This window comes from Bombus pyrosoma, linkage group LG2 (genome assembly GCF_014825855.1).
Source record: "Bombus pyrosoma isolate SC7728 linkage group LG2, ASM1482585v1, whole genome shotgun sequence".
Taxonomy (NCBI): domain Eukaryota; kingdom Metazoa; phylum Arthropoda; class Insecta; order Hymenoptera; family Apidae; genus Bombus; species Bombus pyrosoma.
Genome location: NC_057771.1, coordinates 13,527,874 through 13,550,980, shown reverse-complemented (window position 1 = coordinate 13,550,980; position 23,107 = coordinate 13,527,874). Strand labels below are relative to the sequence as shown.

The window sequence follows — 23,107 nt, the reverse complement described above, 5'->3', positions numbered from 1 at the left end:
AAATAATTATAAAGTGTTTAGTATGCTAGTGAGTACCGTTGAAAATAATGTCATGTACATATGCTTATAATGACACATCTATTACAAGGATATTAATTTTATATTCACAAAGTAGAATATATATTTGCATAAATTTGTGCAAATTTTATAAAATATATTCATTATGAATATATAGTCATAATAGTATTCTTTTAGCCATTTGTAAATGCTTCTAGGAAATAACATGTTATTTAGGATCACATTTCACATGAATTCCTTTTTAAGGGAGTATAATATTTCAACATGTTACAATAACCAATACATAAAATTATTCTGAAACTTCTATAGCACTAATTATATTAGCTTTTATAATAAGATCAATGCACTCCTTAATTACTTTTACACTTCTGCTCACTCTTAAAATTGTGAAACATTTAACAAATATGAACAATTTATTATATTCATATTGTATAAAGAAAATCTTGTGTGACTAGAGATCTTTCTAGAGTTTGTGTGTTATATATATGTATCTTCTGCCATTTTAATTAACACATACTTAGTCTGCACACTATAATTCATTATTGTGGCAGTCACAATTTCAAAAATAGCTAATGAAAATTTTTAAATAGAGATTGTATTTAGAAATGAATACAAGAATTTCTTCCATTTATAATTTAAATGCATATAAGTAATCACGTTTTGACTTAATAATATACAATTAAGGAATATGGAAGTTTAGTCAAGGAGAACAAGACATAATTAAGAAGCTTGACCAGATTAAAGACACACAAATGTCTACACCATCAAAAAAAACATACACTTTCTACTAATGGTTTGATTTTATTTTTTGGAATATTCAACGCAATTTGTATAGTATTTTACTCAACATCTTCCTCAGCCATTGCAATTTGAGTTGATAGTTTCTGTAACAATAAGTGAGAAACCAAATTTTCCCCTTTCATTGCCCCTATTAAAAGATCAGTTTTGTTACATACCTGGCTAATAGGTTGTAATCGTTGTAATAAAAGGTGAAAAATTTGTGGTGGCAGTGTCTTTTGAAGAACTTGTAACAACTGTGCAGGTTGTCCACAAACTGCAACTGCATTTCCTAAGTGTTCAATTCCTCCTTCTACATCACCACAAGTAAGCATTTCTTCTCCTAGTTGGACCTTTAAAACATATTATGGTAATATAATAAAAGGAAACTAATTGACTAATATTTGATAAACAGTTAACAAATATAATATTACCTCTTGTAAGAAAAATCTTTGTACTACTTCATGGTCTTTCAAATCTTGGATTTTTGAAGTAGAACTCTGGGCTTGTTTTTTTGCTTTTCTACCTAAAAGCATGAAATAATAATATTAAGCTTTATATATCTAGTATATGTAATATCAATATACCAAGTAATTTATATATTGAAATACTATTTTCAAATTTTAAAGTATATTGATAAGAGACTCTAAAATATTAACAATGATATGAAATTTAATAAAATAAAGAAATATAATTTTCTGAAAATAATGAATTATCTTTATGAATAGTTTGTTATGAAAATAATTGACAAATATTACAAGTGTTTTTTATACAGAATCATAAATAGCATGGATAAGCTATGTATCACATGGTTTGGAAAAACTACCTAATAGCTTGACTTACGTTCACGCAATTTCTTTTTGAAATCTGGATCACTACGACGCTTTTGATCGAAATAAAAGCAATATCCAACAAAAATTCCAGCTATGCCAACAGCAATACCCACTGCAGCCTTTGAAATCATGGTCATCCTAATAGAGAAATTTATATCTTACAATGACGAAATTTACAAACTCCTTGCTGAACATAGGCCAGTCTAGAAAAGGCTGCGTCTGCTATCAAACGTATAGAATTTAGCTGCGGAAGCAGCATTTCAACATAGGTTCCAGACTGATGCATTAACTTAAAAAAATTCCCTAGGTTCATAAATACTTCCTATGAAAATCTTCACCAGCCTTTATTCTACCGTTGCATGTTATTTTGTATATATATTAAATTAAATTAAGTAAATTAATATTAGTGTAAGGTTAATGTAAGTGATTAATGTAAATAATATTTAAATTTACATTTGTAAAATTTCTGATCAAAGGGATACAATGTGTACAGTTGGAGAATGCGCGCCAAAATACGGGTGTAGAGGATCACAATTCTCTGATGAAAAATTTTAGAAAGTTAATTAATATATTATATTCAACTATATGTAAAGTTATTAATTAATCTATTGAAAAATGCCATTAATAAAAAAACCTATGCGTTATGCACATCCAGAGGGACACACAGATGTTTGTTATTTTACTGGTGAAAAGTAAGTAAAGATATAAATACTAGTCAACATTTTTTCATACACTTTATGATATTTTTTGTTAATACTTTTAATATAAATATATCTTATTACATAAGTATTTTTGCAATTTTTGCTCATTTTTTAACTATTTCTTTTGTTTAGAACTTTTTAGTGATATAAAAAGAAACATTAGAGGAAAGCTCAATGCATTCAAAGCAATCTTTTAAGAATGACAAAAAATCATGTAATTAGAAAGATAATATCTACATTTTTAGGGGAGGGCTTGTTACTTGTGGATCTGATGGAGATGTTCGATCCTGGTTAAATCTAATGGATGATGATCCAAGCGCATGTTGTGTCTCAGAACAAGCTATATCAGTTGTATCAAAGGTATAAATATTAAACGAAAATATTAATTATGAAATCTATTTTTATATACTTACTGATATTCATAATTTTTTGCAAATCTTTCAATGATTTCAGAATGGAAAAATATTTGTTGGTAATGATAATAATACAATTCAAGTTCTTAGTTATCCAGATCTTGAAAAAGAAGGAATAGTTACTAGATTTTCAGCACCTGTTTCAGCATTAGCAACAACAAAAAATAGTAATATTATAGTCTCAGGAGGGTGGTATGTAAAATATGCATACAGCATTTTAATAATTTTTAATTAATATATATATTTAATACATATTACATTGTAGTGATATGAGAATACAAGTTACGGATATTAATACATCAGATAACATAGAACTAATAGGTCATGAGGCTCCTATACTAGGTTTGTCTTTGGATCCAAAAGAAGAGTTTGTGGTAAAATATATACTTGATGTGTTTTCTGTTTTATGTAATGATACCTTTCATAATATTTGATTTATGTAGGCATCATCAAGTGCAGATGGTACAATACGAGTATGGAATATTAAAGAAAAACGTGTTGCAAATATTTGGGCCAATGTTGTGCCCAAATGTAATTCATTTTTTACAGCTAAAATGTATAATGTACCTTCATTTCATCCTAAGGATGGAAGTTACCTTGCATATCCTAGTGCAAAAGATGTAGTTATAGTTGAAAGATCTTCTTGGAAGGAATTGTTCCGTTTAAAATGTATTAATATGAAAACTGTATGCTGTCTTTTATCTAAATATTTTATTTAATATAATATGTATCCTATTATATTATTATCTTCATTTAAGGAAATTAATATATGTAAGTTTTCCGAATGTGGCACATTATTAGCTGCTAGTTCAGTACAAGGAGAAATAGTTGTTTGGGACGTAAAAAGTAAAGAATTAATTGGCTATATTGGGCATCAACAGAATGCTAAAATTACTGCATTATCTTGGAATATTGATAAATCAGATGAAATTGCATTCTGTGATTCTTTAGGCCAATTAGGATGTATTGATGTTGTAAGTATATATATGTAAAACATATATATTATTTTTAAAATTTTTTAAATAAATATATCATTTTTATATGTGTAGATAATTCCCAATAAGACAACAAGTAATGAATTACCTTTAGAAACAAATGGAGACGTCGAAGATAGTAATGTTGATATTCCAGAAGATGATGACGATGATGGCGAAAATGTTATATCTTTAAACAAAATTAAAGCATCAATAGAACTTGAAGATGATCAAAAAAGTCATTCTGATATAGTGTCTGAAAAATCACAACGTGATGCAAATGCTTTTATACCTGAAATTCATTTACAACCACCATTTCAACCTGGTTCATCACCAGTACATTTGTTATCTCGATTTATGGTAAAATTTTTTATAATATGGTATCATCATATATGTACAAATATATATATACATATATTAAAATGTTAGTTTTCATAATATATAGGTGTGGAATGATACGGGTATGGTAAGATGCTTTACATCTGAAGATGGAGACGAATCTAGTATTGAAGTAGAATTTCATGATGCGGCAGTACATCGTAGTATGCATATCAATAATTACTTAAGACACACAATAGCTGCTTTATCACCAGAAGCATTTGCATTAAATTGTCCATCAAGTAGTGATACACGAAGCAAACTTGTTGTAATAGCATTACAAGGTTAATACTATACATAATTATTGCTTGAACCAGATTCATTTAAAAAGTAATTACATAATTAAATGAAAAATAGGTTGGGGTTCTGGAAATAAGGAATGGTCATTAGATCTTCCTGAAGATGAAGAAGGACATTGTATTGCAGCTGGTGATAATTTTGTAGCACTTGCAACGTCCAGGAGACATTTAAGAATTTTTACTGTAGGAGGCACGCAGCGTGAAATTGTAGCTCTGCCGGGTCCTATAGTAGCAATGAATGGACTGAAAAATAATTTAGTACTTGCTTATCATACTGGAACAGGTATTTTGATCATTCTTACTTTTTACTTTTTAACAAGTTCTTGTTAAAAAATATTTATTATTTAAATAGGGGCGTCAGGAGATCAGTGTATGAATTTACTGTCAATTCAAATTCGGGGAGTAAATTTAATTAGTCGAACACTATGTCTTCCTTTGTCATCATCATCAGAATTAATGTGGTTAGGAATTACCGATCTTGGATCCCCTATAACAATGGATGCTGATGATGTTATAAGAGTATATAATAAAAAGTCTTCTTTATGGAAAGTGGCCAGTGATATGAGTGAACAAGTAAGAAATATATTTCACTACATTACATCCGTTATATTACATTAATAAATTTGGAACAGTCTAAGGGTAAAGCAGATCATTATTTTATAATTGGGATAAACGAACAACAAAGTGTCGCTCGTTGCATTTTATGCAAAGGAAGTCATTATCCGCCAACTACACCTCGTCCAGTAATAACAGAAGTATCGTTACGTCTGCCGCTTTGTGAACCTGAAACTGAGAAAACGGAAAAAGAACTAAAATTATGGAAGTTAGGAACCAGTCCTCCAGAAGAGAATGAAGCAGTGCTGTCTCTTATTGCGGTAAATTTAATATTTGTGGTTTCTTAAATTTGTAAATTATTGATGTATATTGATGATTATCTTTCTACGTATTTATCAATTTTATTGAATTAGCTTGCTTGCCGAAGTAATTTGGAGTACCGAGCGGTAGAGTTATGCGAACAAATTGCTTCAGAAAAAGTTATAGAATTGGCAATTAAATATGCACGAAGAATAAATCGAATAGCTTTATCCAATAAATTGGAGTCGATTGCTGATATAAAGGTAGAAGAAAAGAAGGAGGACATAGAAAATAATGACAACAATGATGAAAATATCAATAAAAGTGACGATGAAGAACTGAATAATGATATTGAAGAGCCCACACCTTCATTAACTATTACGAAAAAGCCAGATATAGAAATTAAACCATTATCTATGACTGAATCATTATCAATAAGAAGAAGTAATCCTTTTTTAAAAAGTGGAAATTCTCCGGCGACGAAAGGTATTATTACTAGAATGGGGGGTGAAATGGGGAGAGTTATCTTAGTTTAATTATATTTTCAAATTTTATTTTTAATGTAAAATAGGATTAGCTGGGTTAGAAATAGCTCCAGAAAAACCACAGAAGTTAACAGCACTAGCACCTATACCTTTAAAGTCTAAAACAAAAGAGGCAAAAGATGGACCAAAGAAAGAAACGTTTATCAGTTGGTACGCTAGAAATAAAAAAAGTTTGCAGGAGGAATTTCCCGAGTTGAGTGCTGCAGATTTAACAAAAACTGCCTTGGCAAGATACAAAGAAAGGAGTACAGGTTCACAAAACAACAATACTTCGGAGACCTCGGAATCGAAAAAAAGAAAATTAAGTCTGGAGAATGAACAAAATAACGAACCAAAACGTTCCTCAAGTAAAATGCTTAGTTCGTTTGCATTTGACAAATGAATGCCTATTTAAAATGTAAAAAAATACAATTTTATAATTTTATGCAATTAATATTTATTTTTTCCATCAATATTTTTTATTATGTTATACAAATTAGAAATATCCTGTTTTAAAAAGAGCTTATTTATTTATATCTATTAATGTTTGTACTACAATGTTAGATTAACCTAACCCCCAATCATTGTAGTAATCATTACAATCATTACTTACTGTTAGATACAATACAGAGATATGGTGATAACATAACGATCAAAAGTATCGATAAGGTAGATATTTATTAACTTGATAGCTTTGCTTGTGATCTACATCGATAAAACAGATAAAGAACAGAGTCGAGGTTCTTTCAGTTTGCCTCAGCCTCTCAATAAAAGTTGAGGCTTTTAAACATTTAGACACGCGTGGTATTGTGTAGATAGTAATTGCATAAATTGAAATAAAATTTTAACATAAAATTGACAGAAATTTTAAAATACAATGCTTGAAAAGGCGATAAAAGGTAAGGCAATATATATATTTAGCATGGTTACATCTACTACATTTATTCCTGTTAACATTTGAAACACAACATGAGTCTAAATATACATTCAATTTTGTGGTATAATCCGCGCGTCTTCAATTGCATCATCGAAATGTGTACGTGAAAAAATAATTGAAATTTATTACTTATGCTGAATCTATAAAGATAAAAAATCAATAATCAAAGAAACAATTTTTGGACATAGGTTTTATTCATATAATCTGATATCGTAATATAGAGAAATATAGAGATTTACTTACTTAATTTCAAAAAGCGAATATCTTTTTCCCTTTTACACTTTCCACTTATGAATAGTAATTAATAATGAAATATATGGGTTTTTAAATCACAGCGAAATTCTTTAATGTTTTAGATTTTGATAAATTAAAATCTTTTTTGTAATATATACTTGTCATTTGTTTACCTAAATAAAATAAGATATATGTTTTTCACCTTAGAAAATATAATTTAGAAATCGAAAGATAACATTTCTTTGTTGAGAAAATAAAAACGATAAAAATTTGTTAAGAAATGATACATTTATCACTGCATGAAAATTTCAGTTTTAATCTTCAACCGTTCAATTAAATTTTGGCATTCTGCATTTTAATATTTTTTGTATGGAAATTTAGAAGCATAACGTATAAATTATAGGAATGCAGTTAATATAAAAATTCTGTTTGTTTTCAAATGCTTTATCTATGATCTATTAATAAATAACCTATATTACTAGATATATATTCTTTATGCAATTAAACAGATTTCTAAATTTTCAAACTGATCGAAATGTATTAAAATAGAAAAAATACGTATTTATTAACAAATAGAATTTTATTTTTTAATGACACGAATTATTTTTATATAAACACTTACTTGACTAATTTACAAATAGTACATAGTTCGGAATACATTAGAATCGATGTGATTAGAAAAAAGAATTAAAAAAGAATTTTTGAATTGCAAATATTTAAAAATGTATTCATAAAATTTGCTGTTATTTTCCTTCTATCTATTTATACATATTTTTCAAATCCTTTTGAATTTTATTTTAGACGCGTACGTAATTCACGTATTAGAAATTTAAATGTACATATACATATTTCTGTCATGATTTTCTAAAGATCATAACGTTTTAATATTACTGTATAAAAATAATATTTACTTATAATATAATTAGATACTGTACACGTATACATACATACTTCGATAAATATGTTATTAACTCAGATAAATTTTTCTCGGATTTCAAAATTATGTACCATAATCTGAGTAATATATACATGTCACATAAATATCGTTATTATACTTGGAAAGTTGTATGTTCCAATTATTCAGTTATAATGTTTGATAATGATAAGTTACGATAACTTTCCTGTAGTTTTATAATATGTTTGCAAGTTGTTTTACCTTGTTAATAACTTTTACATGTAGTAACGCTTTTAACGTTATTAATGATATCAGTTTTTCATTAATATTATTGAGTTTCGTAGTAAAAATTAATAAATATATATATATATATATACGCGAGTTAAAAATAAATTCTAGTTTTACCACAGACATTGTATATAACGCAAAAGTATTAATATTTTCCATCCGTCGATAATGTAGAAATGATTGGCGGCAATTATAATTTGAATTATACGTATACACTTACATATGTATGATAGTAGTGTTTCTTTTATTTCAATCTAATTTAATTGTCATCATTGTAATTTCAATTTTATTATTGTGGTATTATGTACTAAGATGTAGAATTATTTACATGTAATAATTGATAATTAAGAATGCTCTGTTTCAGAACATGCACCATTAGATGTTATACAAAATGCTATGGGTGTGATGGGCCCATGGCACATTGTTATTGCTGTGGCATTGTCTCTTGTAAAATTTCCGGTTGCTTGGCATCAACTTTCCATTGTATTTCTTGCACCTCCAACTAATTTTACATGTGCTGCTCCAATCTCAACCACTAATGTATCTACAATAATGAAATGTTATGTAGATGTAGGGAATGGTACAATGGAGAAGTGTACAAGTTTTAAATATGATAGGCGCACATTTAAAGAGAGTATAATAACTCAAGTAAATTGAACTTTCAATTTATTATCCTACTTCCAAGAAATGAGTTTACAAATTACTGCACATAATTATTTTCAGTGGGACTTGGTCTGTGATAGAGAACAATTAGCAAATTTTGTACAATCTTGTATAATGTTTGGAGTTCTTATTGGTAACTTAGTATTCAGTATAATGGCCGATCGGTATGCTAAATATTATTACGATGTAATAAAAAGCATAAATAATAAAAATAATCTTTGTTCCTTTTTCAGAATTGGTAGAAAAAAGCCTTTGATGATTGCCATAGGACTACAATCATTAACTGGATTTATAAGTGCATTTGTTCCATGGTTTGAATTATTTGTGATATTTAAATTTATTTCTGCTGTAGCTACAGGTGGTACTATGCTTGTTAGTTTTGTTTTACGTAAGTATAATTGATAAATTATATAAGTAACATAATATATAGATTTATGAAAGAATATAATTTAATATGTAATAAATTATAGTTATGGAGATTGTAGGAGTAGAATGGCGTTCAATTATGTCAGTCCTTTTCCATGTGCCATTCTTACTGGGTCACCTAATGAATCCTTTAATTTCATATTTAACACATACGTGGGATGGTTTTCAAATGGCAGTTTCCATACCATCCCTTTTCTTATTATCATATTATTGGTACGTAATATTAATCATTGAACACTAACAATATTAATTTAGGAACATTATTAATATTAAACATTTCTGTGTCATTAAGTTGGAGTAGAGTTTAAACATATTTTTATACATTGTAGGATTATACCTGAATCACCAAGGTGGTTACTTGCTGTTGGCAAGCTATCGAAAGCAGAACAAATTCTAGTCAAAGCAGCTGGCAGAAATAAAATACCAATAGAAAATGTTAAAATAGCAATTGAAACATATGAAAGTAATATTGGACTTCGTCATAAGCAAAGCAAAGAAAAATATAATATAACACACTTGTTTAGAACTCCCAATTTAAGATTAAAAACTATTTGTGTATGTCTTAATTGGTTTGTGTGTGGTACTTGCTTTTTTGGATTAGCACAATATATGGGTTATATTGATGGTAACATTTTTGTAAATGTTGCTGTATCAGGTAAGTCTATATAATACCTATTTTCATTTAACAAAGATACATAATTTAAAATTTGATATAATATTTTCAGCTGCTGTTGAATTGCCTGGAACTATAGTAGTTTTATTCTTAATATCACGTGTATCACGTTTAAGAATTCTAATAAGTGGAAATCTTCTATCTGCTGCAAGTTTGCTATTACTAGCTGTGATATCAAATTCAAATTTCACAGTACTTTTGGCTACATTAGGTCTTGCAGGAATGTCACTTAGTTTTCCAACAATATATCTGTATAGCAGTGAGGTATTTCCAACTGTAATTAGAAATGTTGGTGTTGGTTTAGGAAGTGTTTGTGCAAGGGTTGGGAGTATGATTGCTCCATATATTGCAACAATGGTAATATTTTTTTTCATATTATATGCTTAATCCATATGTATTTTACGACTGTAGTAAAATAACTTTATATTGAATTGTATGTATATTTAGGGAAAAGTTGCACCGTGGTTACCACCATTAATATTTGGAACTGGACCATTACTTGGTGCTTTATTATGTTTCCTACTACCAGAAACAATGAACTGTGAATTACCAGAAACTATTGAAGATGGTGAAAATTTTGGGAAGTAAGTATATACAGAGAAGAAATTCTCTGGTATAAAGTAAAATGATTTTAAATAATATGTATTAATTTCTTTATTTTTAAATAGCTTATTATAAATTTCGATCATTATTACAGAAAACAGACTAAAAAAGGTGCAACAAAATAATATTTATTTAAAATTAACAATAAGAGGGAAGCCCACAATAAAATAATGAAACAGATCCTGCCTCTTAAAACAATAAATTTACAAATTTTATATTAAAAACTGTAACTGTATATATATACTTTTTTTTTATTATAATAAATATATAATGCTTTATAATTAAAAATTTAATTTATTCTTTACATTTTATTAAATTATTTTAGTAAATATATAAATATTTTATCAAAAATAATTTTAACAATTATTAATATAGTATTTAATGTAATGTGAATGTCTGAATATATCTTTTTATATTAGCTTTATACTATACACTTACTTTATGAAAAAGCAGATTTTTCATGTTATCTAATACTATATTTAAAATTTATGTATATATATATATTTGCGTTATTAAATGAAAAATAGATGTATACATGTTTATTAAAAAAGTGATAATATTTTTTACTTAAAACTATCTCGTTTATAAAATGTAAATAATATTAGACAAAACATATTAAAATAAATCAGCCTTTTTTACATTTGTTGATACAGACTGTCATTAAGATAAGGAGGTTCATTTGAGTTGTTCTGTAGTAATTAAACTATAGTATATATATACGCTATAGTTAAGCTATAAAAACATTTAATTATTATATATATATGGCAACATATTTTGTAGTCTTTTCTGTTTTGTGATGAAAAGTAACTAGATATTTTCTGTTGCTCTGAAAGCCTAAAACTTAAATAGAGAAAGTAGAAAAATTCAGGCTTTGGTAAGCCCTATATTTTAATATAGATAAAAATATAATTCAATTTGTAGTTTGACCTAAATAAAATACTTTACTGGGTAAAGCACTAACTACTCCACTAGTCTTTTTATGGACAGCATCAAACATATGGTTACCATACTTGACAGTATTACCAAGAGATCCAAACCATGAAGACATAATGTTTTTAGATGATGGTTTTTCTATATGATTTATCGCACCTAGAACACAATTTATTTATTGTATAATATAGTATTTGTAAAAGTTTATAAAATTACTTACCCATAAAAAACTTCAAGATTGCTTCATTTACTATATCCGGTTTTTGTTGGTGTGGAAAATGTTGAGCTTCAGAGATTACTTTCACATTAAATTTCTCAACATATTCAGAACTTTGTACAACACTTTCTATTGTTACAATTGGATCCATATTTCCAATTATAAGCAAGGTTCGAGTAGAAATTTGATCACAAGTATCTGTATTAAGTCTTATTAAAGGAAGGTTTCTGTAATAATTGATAGCACCTGTCCAGTCCTCTGTAATTAATCATTTTAATTTTATCATCTTTTATATATACATAACAGGCATTATTTAAATTCTTTTGAATTTATTTACCTTTCCTACTAAATGCATATTTATATGCTTCTACATAATCCTTCTCATTGTTTGCATTATTTAGTTGAAGATGTTGAAATGCATCATTTATTATTGATAAGTCTTCTTTGAGAGCATCAATTTCAGGCAAAAATGGTAATCTACTGAAATGTATCCATCTAAACATTAACGTAAATAAATAAATGAACATATATATTTTAGAAATAAAATATGTTAGAAAACTTATAGATATAATAGATTTACTTTAAATCAAAAATAGAATCTCCAGGTCTCCCATTCCAATACAAATTAGGATGTGGGCATGAAATTGCAACAAATTTATGAATCATGTCCCCATATAGGGCTACCATATACCATCCTAAAAGTCCTCCTAAATCATGACCGATTATACTGCATTGCTTTACTCCAAGAGTTAAAATAAATTGTTTCAATTCCTCAATTAAAACTTGTATTTTGTAACAACTTTTAGCTGCTGGTTTATCACTATCTCCAAACCCCTTCAAATCTATTGCTATTATTCTGGATAAATAAAGATATAATTAATATAAAAAAAGCAGTCTCATGATTTTATTAAAATATTAAAAAGAATGAATTTTAAACCTATAATGTTGAGTAAGACATGGTATTTGTTTTCTCCAAGATAACCAACAATCAGGAAATCCATGTAAAAGTAATATAAGTGGATCATTTTTATTTCCAGCTTCTACATAATGGAATTTTACCCCCTGTAAAAGAAATGAAAATTTTCCTCTTAGAATAAATTCTTGTTTCTATTGTTTCTTATCTTTCTATTATTTTATCATTCAATCAGTTATTACTATTTAAAGATATTTTAGTATTATTAAATTAGAAATAGATGCATTTTGTTTGACAAGAAGAAGTTTTAAGTTTTCATGTATAGATGTGAGCAATAAAAAATTAATGATAAATAAAAACAAACAGCGATGAGAAAAAGATTGATACGAGATAAATTGGATTGTGTTCTAAAAGAAATTGACACAGCTGTTTTCGACATCCGCTAAAAATATATGTATTATAATCGTATCTATCAATCAAAATCGGATGTGCATCAGACTATTAAGTTGCCAAGAGTTATCAGAGGTCGACCATAATACATTTTTTGAAGGCTTACAATCGAAATTCGATTTTACGTTATGTACTTACCCTAATAAATTATAACAGATTTTATAATTATATACATACTTACTTTGATTTTTACGTAAGAATGAGTTCCTAAATTACCGTCCACAAGACAAGGTGGAGGTTTATCTCGCTGTTGCATCATAAAAAACTTCTTAGGATCCCAGACCCACTTAGGAAATCTTTTCACTATTAAATACAAGCCATACACAAAAGAGAGAAAATGTAATTTAACTATCTCCAAAACTGATAGATAAACAATTTTATCATTTGTAATCATGATTATTAATAATAATGATTAATAATATATGTAGAAAATTTTTTTTAATTTATACGTGTTAATTTTGTTCCAATTATGCACTAAACAGATTTGACTTTTAAATTTTTGTATATATGTGCGTATACATATTTACGTACAAATGTACGTTTCGAAATATACGTGTTGTGCTAGTCAAACCGAAAAAGATAATCAAATAATTCTTAAGTTTAATCTAAAGATATAAATCGATATTGTTTATGACGTTAGTCATACATAAAATTCCGCGCTTTCAGCGAAGTTGACAATGTATTACTGACTAAAGTTTTCATCTCCATATAGATGAGAGTAGAGGTCATCATGAGAAGCGAAGTATAGCTCCTTATCGGATCTGTGTTCAACGTCAAAATGAATATTACTAAAGCCTACAATCAAATGTTCCTAGAAATTATATCTTCTAAAAATGCTTACGTGACATATTTACGAAAAGCTATGAGTTCGCACTTTGATGTTTTGTCGGATATTACAGTAATACAATATAAAATACGCGATTGTACAAAATTATCTTATAATATTAAATATATTTCTCTAAAATATTATTTATTAAAATTTTTTCGGTCAAACAATTATTTTAAGTCTGATTTTAAATACATATGTACATATTTGGTTTACTTTCATTGATTTCATTTTCTTTCATAATACATAATGAAATCTATGAACATCTTTATATTGATTTTGTTAAAACAAAAGTATATCCAAAGAAATTAATCATATATCTCACAAGATAGCTAATATTAACTAATATATGTACATATGTATGTATTGTTTAGAATTAGTAGGATCAGAAGTGGTTTATATCTTTTTAATATTCGACTGTTATACTTTTCCTTATCTAAGATAAATAAAGTTTTAGATACATGTTTCATAGTGACAAAATATCTGTATGGAAACATTTATTTCACTTTTGAATAAATTGGAAAATAGAAATGATTTAGATGAGCCATTGACTAAGAATAGAATGCTCATTTCTTTACAAAAATAATATGTATATTATATAAATGACTGTAAATTATAAATAGATATATAGTATATAAATGTTATAACTCACTTTCATATTTTATATCTTAGACCATTTTTTTACAATAACAATTTCTGTAAAATGAAATTTATATTTCAATATCAATACTTACCATCTCATTTAATTTAATCAAATATAACTTGAAGTTTTTTGTACAGAGTTTGCATCTGAGCAAACAAAGTCCCTTGCTTATTTCTACACAAAAATAGCACAGAACATAAAATCAGCAAATACTTGTGTTTCCCATTTCCATCTATTTTACTTCATCAACCTTTGCCTTTGGTTGCTTCTACTATCTTTTATGCTAATTTAAAAGACCTTCTGCTAAATTTTTCATAGCTACTCTGAAATCAATTTCAACTGATTTTGAACACACTGTTAGTAGTTACAGAATTACTTTTTTTTTTATAAAAATGGACTTTTTGGGACTCTTCAGATTGTTCCTCATTGGTCATAATATAAAATTTATGTAAATAAAAATTTTCTTTATTTTTTATTATTTCTTTATTTATTATAACAATTAAAAAAATTTTTTAGAGTTAATTTATAAAATATTTTGATCATAAAGTGTAGAAATTGACATTACCATCTTATTTGAACACAAAAAATAAGATTTTGGTAACATATAATTATACAGATGAAGTTATAAAAATATAATTTAAATTACTTTAGTTTTTTTTCAGATTCATATTTTTTTTTATAAAATATCAGGATTCAGCTGAAATTAATTACAAAACAATATTAGATCATAGAATAATTCTATGTGATAATAAATGACAAATTAAAATATTTTCTTTTGTCATTTCATTATATATTTTCGTTTCAATTACCAGGTTACACGTTTGTGCATTGTGTCTGCTGCAGATTTCCAGGGTGCACGGACATTTCCGTTTACAGGGAGTTTCATATTTCCGACATGAGCAATGTTTTGATTGATCTGCACGGATTGATCTGCATTTACACTTCCTTTCTGCTAGTTATGCCTTCGGGTAATGACGAAACATTGCTGCAGTCTGCAGCGGACGGAAAATAAAAATGGTATTGTTCTTCAGAATTAATAATACAATACTTAATTTCTATGAACTACAAAATTGAATGAAAAATGAATTACATTAAAATCTCCTCCAGTGATTTGTACATTGGATGGAATACTGACTCACAAGGTGAAGAATTTGAGGTGAAACTGAATGATTTATGTAAAACATAGATCGATTCCGATTGTAATTAGAGGGAAAATTTCTTCTCTATTGTAATTATATCGATTATTAATTTAATTGTAATTCCTGCTGTTCCAATAGCGCTGTTATTTTATCTAAATCGATAATGTCGCATGTGACAGTAAAATGGCATGAGCAGCTACATAGCACTCGGGTCGTGTGACATATTTTTACATTACATGAGAATCCTATTCTTGGTCAATGACTGTATATCTGTCTGTAATTTAGCATTTCTGTAAATGCTATTACAGATTCCTTCCTTATTGATACTAGATAATATCTATGCATATATTGGTAAAGTAGAACCTTTATTATTATTTCTATTACTTTGAGCCCTATTATCATCTCTATTATTTTATTTATATATGTACATAGTAATTCTACATTAATTGTATAAGAAATATACAATTATTCTAATACTTTCACTATTAATACTAATGTTATTTCTAACATATCTGCTTAGAATGAGTCAATTAACTACTATGATTATTATTCTATTTTCATTTCAATTACGTTAATTTTATAATATGTATATTTTCTATTGGCAATTAAAAAATGTTTTACATTACTGATATATAAAAAAATTTGGCAGCGGTGGGATTCGAACCCACGCCCCAGATGAGACTGGTGCCTTAAACCAGCGCCTTAGACCGCTCGGCCACGCTACCACATGCCGAACAATTTTTTACAATTCATACTTTCACGCAACTTATACAATTAAATAGCTATAAGCAGTTAATATGTACAACATTTTTCATATATTTCCATATTTATTAAAAGTAAAATAATACGAGTGTAAATTTATCTAAATTTATGTTTGAGTCTTCCAAAACCTTATGCTTCGTTTCAATCTAGCTTATAAATTCGCGATATATACTTAATTATTACATATTTACTAATCTCTGTAATTACAACTTCTTATTACCTTTTCGTTTAATGTACATTCTCATCATTATATATATTCTTTATTATTGAAAAAAGAACAACAACACATTCATAAACGCCTGTACAACGTGTAAATAAAACATTATTATCTAACCTTAATTGAGGTTAGCACGACAGAAAATATCCTGAGCTTACTGGCATATTTCGCGCCATCGAATTCCCACTCACGTCATGCTTTTTAGCATCTGTGGCGTATTGCAATCCAAGATTAGGATCCCGTCGAGAGACAAATTCGTAGTTTGTTGGCCACATGTCGTGGGCGTAGGTACCGTGGATTAAACAAAGGCAGTCACCGGGCGGAGCTTTCGATCCGTGTAGTTGACGCATGCGCGTCACGTCTTTCGTCCCCCACGCGCATTGCATTCTGTGAACCAGCATGTGGTACACAGAAGCGAGAGGAGCTAACGCATCCCTATTTTTTTCCACACTTCGCGACGGCCATTTTGTATGCCGACTTAATATTCGCCTCTCATTTTCTCCCTTCACATCTGTAACTTTATATCAGCGCGATGAAGCTCAATTGTCACGTTGGTGGTCCTTTGTTCTCGCGGGCCCCGAACCATAATCGAGTCAGTTAGCGCCTTTACGTAGCGAATACTAACGATTCCAGAGCGGATTAGTCATCGATCGGTAACAATAACCGATCCCCCGTCTTCCTTCGCAACAGATAAGTTATGGAAATTGAAAGTTAATCCAGTCAGATCGCAACGATCGAACGTTGTTTTGACAAAGTATAAACAGTTGTAATAAGGTTTCTTTATGTATATAATGCTCTTCTTACCATTTCAAAACTGGAAACAACTGAAGTTTTATAATTGTGCCATTTTCGTTCTCCTTCCATCTATTTGAAACACTGATGTTATTTCATAATAAGTAGCTTTGTAATATAGCTTTAGCTACTTGAAAGATAAAAAGCATCAAGGGTCTACAAATATTTTGACGTACACTAGCTCAATAATAAAAGCGTCAGTCATAAAGATATTTGTATACTTACCAATAGAAAACTTTTATGGCCATATTGTATTACATACTACATCCATGTTATATGATATATTATGAAATTTCATTAGCACTGTAACGAGACATGATTGTCATGATTATATGCGTTGCTATCTATTATTTAGTGCTAATCCGGCACACATAACAAGGCAGATGTATTCATAAGAGCTGTTTACAGGTGTTCGAACACTTTCGTGAACCAGTATATCACAAAAAGTAAAGCAATGAAATGATCGTTTGAAACCGAGTTGAGGAACCACCGGGCGATAAAATACCGTAAGTATTACTCCGATGATACGTATCATATTTTCATCTTGTAGATTTTAGATGTAATATACAAATTTATAAATATATTTTTCTAACCGATCTAAATCAAAAGGACATTTTATAATTTGAACCGTTCTTCGCCCAAAGAACACGTATACGATGTTACTTTTATCTCTATTCTAAATATAATACGTGTAACACGTTCATATCAAACGACTGTCATCGTGAACGATGTTTAATTAAACATTCGATGGTATTTATAGTAACGATAAGTCAGTTGATTAATCGAGATGGAAATCATAATGGAAAGTCGGAGTGTAGCAGTGGTAGCGCAAGCCCGACCGCGTGTACGGGTCTGAATAAGGCGTAGGAACATCCTCGTGGTGAATTAATCATTTCAACAGCTGCTGTCGCATTAGCGAGAGCGGATAAGACAAATGAACGTCGTGGAGCTTGTTAAGACGTAATCCGAGAGATGCGTCTGCGTCGCCTCCCGCTACCACCTTCGTCACCGTCATCCTTTGCTGCCACCGTCACATCCGTCGTCTCATCCGGGATTAGACGCTTGTGTATCAGGTCGCCATTTTACTCGATGATCCTCTTTTGTTTATAGATCTTACCTTTTGTTTACTTTACTTTACTTTACCTTATCTTACCTTATCCTACTAAACTTTATTAATCCACGTAACAAGAGAGAAAAATTCTACAATCAGTAAATATAGTTAGCAGTGTATACATACAGCAGTGTTCGATTATAGTCTGACTTTGAGTGAAACGCAAGAGTGATATCCCCTCAGGCTATATATTTTAATGCTCTCAACTACAAGAATCAATATGTATTGTTAATACGATATTGTCTATATTCAATATTATACAATGATGTTGAGAACCTTGAAATATCGACGATATTATTATACATTACCTGAGGATCTCCCAAGGTTGCAAGTTGTAAGTTGATTTAGGGCCGTATATTGATAAATTGTCGCGTATTATTAGATACGAATGTGTCGCTCTATTAAATTGTAGCATTATGTAAAATTTATCGACACTTCGATGTTATTTATGCATTCACTTATTCTATTCTCAAACTCTATTTCTCTTCATATCGTATATCGTACGTAATCAGATTAAGTGTCGTATTGGAATCATTGCAAGTCTATCGGACTTAGATTACAAAAAGATAGTCTGCCATTCAGCAGCAACCGCGAAGATACGATCTTCGGGTTTCTTTTTCAGGTTGAACATCGTCAAATGCGATGTTCTGTCGTGGGTACGCATGGGTTGAATGGTCTCCGATGACAGATAGCGTCAATGCGGGCGCTATTATTGAACGACGTTAACGCAAATCGCGTGGACATGACGCGATCGTAGTTCTGTTTCCCTTTGTCGCGAAAAGAAACTGGTTGCGCTAGTAAAATATACATCGCATTTAATTTCTATAGAGTTTAGTAAGTTATACAACGATCATTAGAATATACCTTCGTACGATATATTTGTAATTTTATAAATTTGAAATATATATAGAATTCCATTTATCTTCATATCTGTTCATATTAACTGAAATTCATATAATAGAAAGTTACGTTCAAGTAAGTGGATTGAATCGGCAGTTCGCTAATTAAAATTTCATTTATATAAATGGTGTTCACGCGAGCAAAGTTCTATCGTAGTCGCTGAACTATTACTTATGGTTTAATCTATTGGGCACATTAGACTGTTAATAATTATCGTCGATACTTTCGTGAAGGTATTGACCATTTCTACCTGTACCAAGAGATGTTTTCCTTTTTCGAATTCGTTTAAAAGAATTTTAATCATCGGGCGGATGCATTAGCGCGAAACTTTGCGAGTTTGCTTATTTGCTTCTATATAGATTTCGACTTTTCAGGTACAAGTTACACGTAGCCGAAGAACTTCTTCGATTCTACTTCGCTTTTGTCAGACCGAGTATTGCGCCTCTCCATTTTGTCATCCCCTAGCGGGGTTTCAATGTTGTAACCATGGAGACGTCGCGTTTCCGCAAGGGGAACGTATAAAGGGTGTCGGGCGTACGTAGGCAAGTATGGTGAGGCTACCATTGTTAAAATTCGTGGCTGTACTACGTGTCCAATTTGATGATAATGAAAATACGATACAGTTGTGAGCATAGCGTGAGCGATGTATCTCATCTTCGTGTACATGCCTAACTCTAATACGTATATCTTTAATTTTATTTCTATTATCTTCTATACACATTTATTATTTATCTATATTTCGTGATGCATTTAATACGTTCTTTTCCTAAATGTTACAGTTGCTCCTTTCCTACGATTATTCGTAAAACAGAAGAGACCACGGATTAAACCAGCTTCTGGATTCGTAATTATAATCTTTTCGCGTAATTTGCGAGTTTGCGAGTAGAAAATGTCGCAAAGGAGAAGAGAATGATTGACGAGAAAATTCGCACTCGAGCTCGTCAATCTTTCAGCGTTTATCGGCGCGTCCTCGCCGTTAAATGGCCAATGAGTTTCATAGGAGCCATTAAGGGGTCCTTGATTCGTAATGAGACTCTCAAGGAGAATCTTATGATTATCCCCCATTAGGACAATAGAGAGAATAATAGTAAGCCAGTCTAGCGGGCGTTTCAATCGAAAAGTAACGTAATTTTACTTCCAAAATCGAATTCCAAAGCACCAACTTTTCTCCTCTCTGTATTAACAGATTTCGTACGATTAATAATATTTAACCGTTCACTCAATTTTTTGCATTTTCCGCTTTTTTTTCACAAAGTCTCGCAACACCCGCGTGCAATTCACGGATGTGTATACGGCTGGAAAAATACGGTGAAAGAGATTGCAAAAAAAAAGGAAAAAATAATCGACACTTTCCAGGCGAAGAAACCATTTGTTAGTTCTGGGCCATGTCACGAACGCAATTAGTGAGTGATTCGTCAAGCACTGCGAAGTCCTCCACAGTAATAGCGAAGGGCTCTTCAACTGCTCGAGTACTCTTCCGGTAGCGACTGCATTTTGATTTGTGCTTCACTGTGCTTCCTTAAAGTGCAAGTTCACACAAACCAACGAACATTACTACAACGGTCACTCTTTTATCTTTCTCGGACTGACTTGTCCCTTTCTTCCTCGTGCAACGAACTGCACGCCACTTTGTAATAATACGGTAGATTTCACGTTTGAGAAGCATTAAGTTAATTGATCGGAGAAACGAAACGAATTTTCGTAATTAAACTGGCGAAGAGAGACGAGAACTCGTTAATGTTTCACGCCCGTAGTTATCCAATAGCACAAGCGCTCATCCGACGGAAAGAAAAATGTATCGCCAAACTAACGCGTAGCTTCTGTTTCAATCCGAATTTCCTCCTTTTACCTATAATTACAATCTGTATTTTTCGTAGCCAGGCCGAGTTCTTTTATCTACAATTACAATTTGCATCTCTGGTGTCAAGCCAAATCAAGTTTTTTTTACCTACAATTACAACCTTCATTTTTGGTAGCCAGGTAAAAACATGGATCGTGTTTGTCAAACTTTCACGAGATTTTTTAAAAAGGAGCTATCCCAGATTTTTTTCGCGTAATTCTATTCTACTTACTCTAACTCTGCTACGTTCTTTCAGTCATCTTTGATCAAATTATATGCTTCTAACGTTAAAAAAACGTATACAGTTTCAACAAAATTCTGTGTTTAAACACATTAAAATATTAAAAATCCTTCGTGTTTGTTTAAAACGATTGAAATGTAAAAATTCGAAGATCGTAGCAAGCTTAAGTACTTGGCTGATGCGCGTTTAGACTCGAGGATGAATAATTGCTGGTAAAAATTGTTCAGAATAATCGGAAACCGTCATTTATTCGTAACGATCAATTACAATCCACATTCTTCGTAACCGACGTTGAAATACGAATCGTGTTTTTCATATTCTTACGAGATCCCCAAGGAACGACCTATCTTAGATTTTTCTTGTGTAATCCTATTCCATTTCAAGTAGCTGGAGCATATTTCGAAATCGGCGCAGATAAAGACGATACAGAAATATCGAAAACCGTCGTTTTACCCTGTAGCATCGAATATCATATTCTCGACCTAACTAGGAAAAATGTGTTTTCCAGGGGAAAAGATTCGATCAGTGGTCGGTGTGACTGTTTACACGCGCGGGAAAAGCAGCGACGTTGGTTAAAAGGTTTCGGTGTAACCAGATTCCCATTAAAGCAACACCTTTTGTAGCCAGAAACGGCATTGTGAAGATATTATTGTGCGCGACACGGAGTGCATTATAATTCATTGTGTTCTTACAGCGTGGACCGTTCTTTGGCGCCTAGCACAACACCTGGTAGGTGTAACGTTGCCGCCATTTTCTATTATAAGGATAATTTGATACATATCGCGAACAGGGTGTCACAATGGTCCCTCCGGGATTCTCCTAAGTTTCCGGTGGTAAATTCGTGGCGATACGTCTTTGGTATACGATAGTTGCGGTATACGGTAATCTTGATCAGATGCTGCGGTTCTTAAAAAAGGTTTGCTTACAATACGCATTCATTGACGTATACCTTTATTCGGTCAAATTCTAATAATGCTACATCGTAGATACATTTTATTACTAAACTGTGGATGTTTAGTAATGTTTTAAAAATATGCTTTCTTGCAAATTCGTGTTTTTATGATTACGACCAAAGAAATGGGATCTAAGCAGAGATTTGTTTCATCCACTAAAAATTATAACGCGTTCTTTGAATATTTTATATCTTTGTGCGTATTATGTGTGTTCTGTGTAATTTAATGTAACCCAGTGTAACATATTAAAAGCGATAACTTTGAGATAGCAAGCATATGTCCCTTTCATTTATATGTTTCTCTCTTGTTTATCTTCAAAAAGAAGCGAAGTTAAGGAATACATTATCCGATACTTCTGGCAATGTACATTTTTGTAGCGCGTATCGTACGCTAGTTCCATATCCAGCCGGATTTTGGTCACGTAGAAACCCCATAACGAAGTTAGCCTAGAAGCTCCTTCTACGAGCGGACCATCGTATAACGTGTCTCGATTCCAAGAGCCCTGTATACTCGAGAGCCCATAGAACCAAACTCAATATGGCGGAGTCAATTGGACGTTCCGTACTTTGGGGTTCTTCCTTTCTCTCTCTCTCTCTCTCTCTCCTTTCTCTCCCCCATCCAGTTTCTGCTTCTCGAGCACCCGGCTCTTCTACTTTCTCTCGCTTTCTTCCTCTCTCGGTTG

At 30.4% G+C, this 23,107-nt stretch overlaps 4 protein-coding genes, 1 long non-coding RNA gene and 1 other non-coding gene across 10 annotated transcripts; 2 read left to right on the top strand and 4 right to left on the bottom strand.

Annotated features, from left to right (window-relative positions):
* Window positions 1-241: 241 nt before the first annotated feature.
* Window positions 242-1,859, bottom strand: LOC122572580 (mitochondrial import receptor subunit TOM20 homolog). Its single transcript, XM_043737693.1, has 4 exons — window positions 1,639-1,859; window positions 1,230-1,321; window positions 975-1,148; window positions 242-902 (listed from the first exon to the last, which is right to left on the bottom strand). Exons 1-4 carry the CDS (start codon window positions 1,763-1,765, stop codon window positions 858-860), a joined length of 438 nt encoding a protein of 145 aa, XP_043593628.1. The 5' UTR covers window positions 1,766-1,859; the 3' UTR covers window positions 242-857.
* Window positions 1,860-1,920: 61 nt separating this feature from the next.
* LOC122572523 (WD repeat and HMG-box DNA-binding protein 1) lies at window positions 1,921-6,222 on the top strand. Of its 3 annotated transcripts, none has more exons than XM_043737568.1 (14): window positions 1,921-2,047; window positions 2,122-2,320; window positions 2,575-2,689; window positions 2,783-2,934; window positions 3,008-3,116; window positions 3,186-3,428; window positions 3,501-3,716; window positions 3,792-4,076; window positions 4,162-4,378; window positions 4,452-4,676; window positions 4,746-4,966; window positions 5,026-5,268; window positions 5,362-5,734; window positions 5,820-6,222. In XM_043737568.1, exons 2-14 carry the CDS (start codon window positions 2,244-2,246, stop codon window positions 6,173-6,175), a joined length of 2,832 nt encoding a protein of 943 aa, XP_043593503.1. In that variant the 5' UTR covers window positions 1,921-2,047; window positions 2,122-2,243; the 3' UTR covers window positions 6,176-6,222. The 3 variants fall into 3 exon arrangements, with proteins under 3 accessions (XP_043593503.1, XP_043593523.1, XP_043593513.1); XM_043737578.1 differs by having other exon boundaries at window positions 2,005-2,020; window positions 2,105-2,320; XM_043737588.1 differs by having other exon boundaries at window positions 1,991-2,320; window positions 2,462-2,689.
* Window positions 6,223-6,354: 132 nt separating this feature from the next.
* LOC122572535 (organic cation transporter protein-like) lies at window positions 6,355-10,725 on the top strand. 2 transcript variants are annotated; one of them, XM_043737609.1, is made up of 9 exons: window positions 6,355-6,671; window positions 8,491-8,774; window positions 8,850-8,953; window positions 9,023-9,177; window positions 9,260-9,428; window positions 9,545-9,870; window positions 9,941-10,245; window positions 10,336-10,472; window positions 10,586-10,725. In XM_043737609.1, the coding sequence occupies exons 1-9, from the start codon at window positions 6,650-6,652 to the stop codon at window positions 10,614-10,616; spliced, it is 1,533 nt and encodes a 510-aa protein (XP_043593544.1). In that variant the 5' UTR covers window positions 6,355-6,649; the 3' UTR covers window positions 10,617-10,725. The 2 variants fall into 2 exon arrangements, with proteins under 2 accessions (XP_043593544.1, XP_043593535.1); XM_043737600.1 differs by having other exon boundaries at window positions 8,476-8,774.
* Window positions 10,726-10,879: 154 nt separating this feature from the next.
* LOC122577756 (epoxide hydrolase 4-like) lies at window positions 10,880-16,625 on the bottom strand. 2 transcript variants are annotated; one of them, XM_043749300.1, is made up of 7 exons: window positions 16,592-16,625; window positions 13,183-13,304; window positions 12,576-12,700; window positions 12,219-12,494; window positions 11,976-12,133; window positions 11,642-11,896; window positions 10,880-11,580 (listed from the first exon to the last, which is right to left on the bottom strand). In XM_043749300.1, the coding sequence occupies exons 1-7, from the start codon at window positions 16,617-16,619 to the stop codon at window positions 11,402-11,404; spliced, it is 1,143 nt and encodes a 380-aa protein (XP_043605235.1). In that variant the 5' UTR covers window positions 16,620-16,625; the 3' UTR covers window positions 10,880-11,401. The 2 variants fall into 2 exon arrangements, with proteins under 2 accessions (XP_043605235.1, XP_043605234.1); XM_043749299.1 differs by lacking the exon at window positions 16,592-16,625 and having other exon boundaries at window positions 13,183-13,683.
* LOC122577757 lies at window positions 14,944-16,580 on the bottom strand. Its single transcript, XR_006320415.1, has 3 exons — window positions 15,561-16,580; window positions 15,280-15,462; window positions 14,944-15,167 (listed from the first exon to the last, which is right to left on the bottom strand). It is a non-coding gene; the product is annotated as an uncharacterized LOC122577757 (long non-coding RNA).
* On the bottom strand, window positions 16,253-16,334 carry Trnal-aag. The gene has a single exon. It is a non-coding gene; the product is annotated as a tRNA-Leu (tRNA).
* Window positions 16,626-23,107: the final 6,482 nt, after the last annotated feature.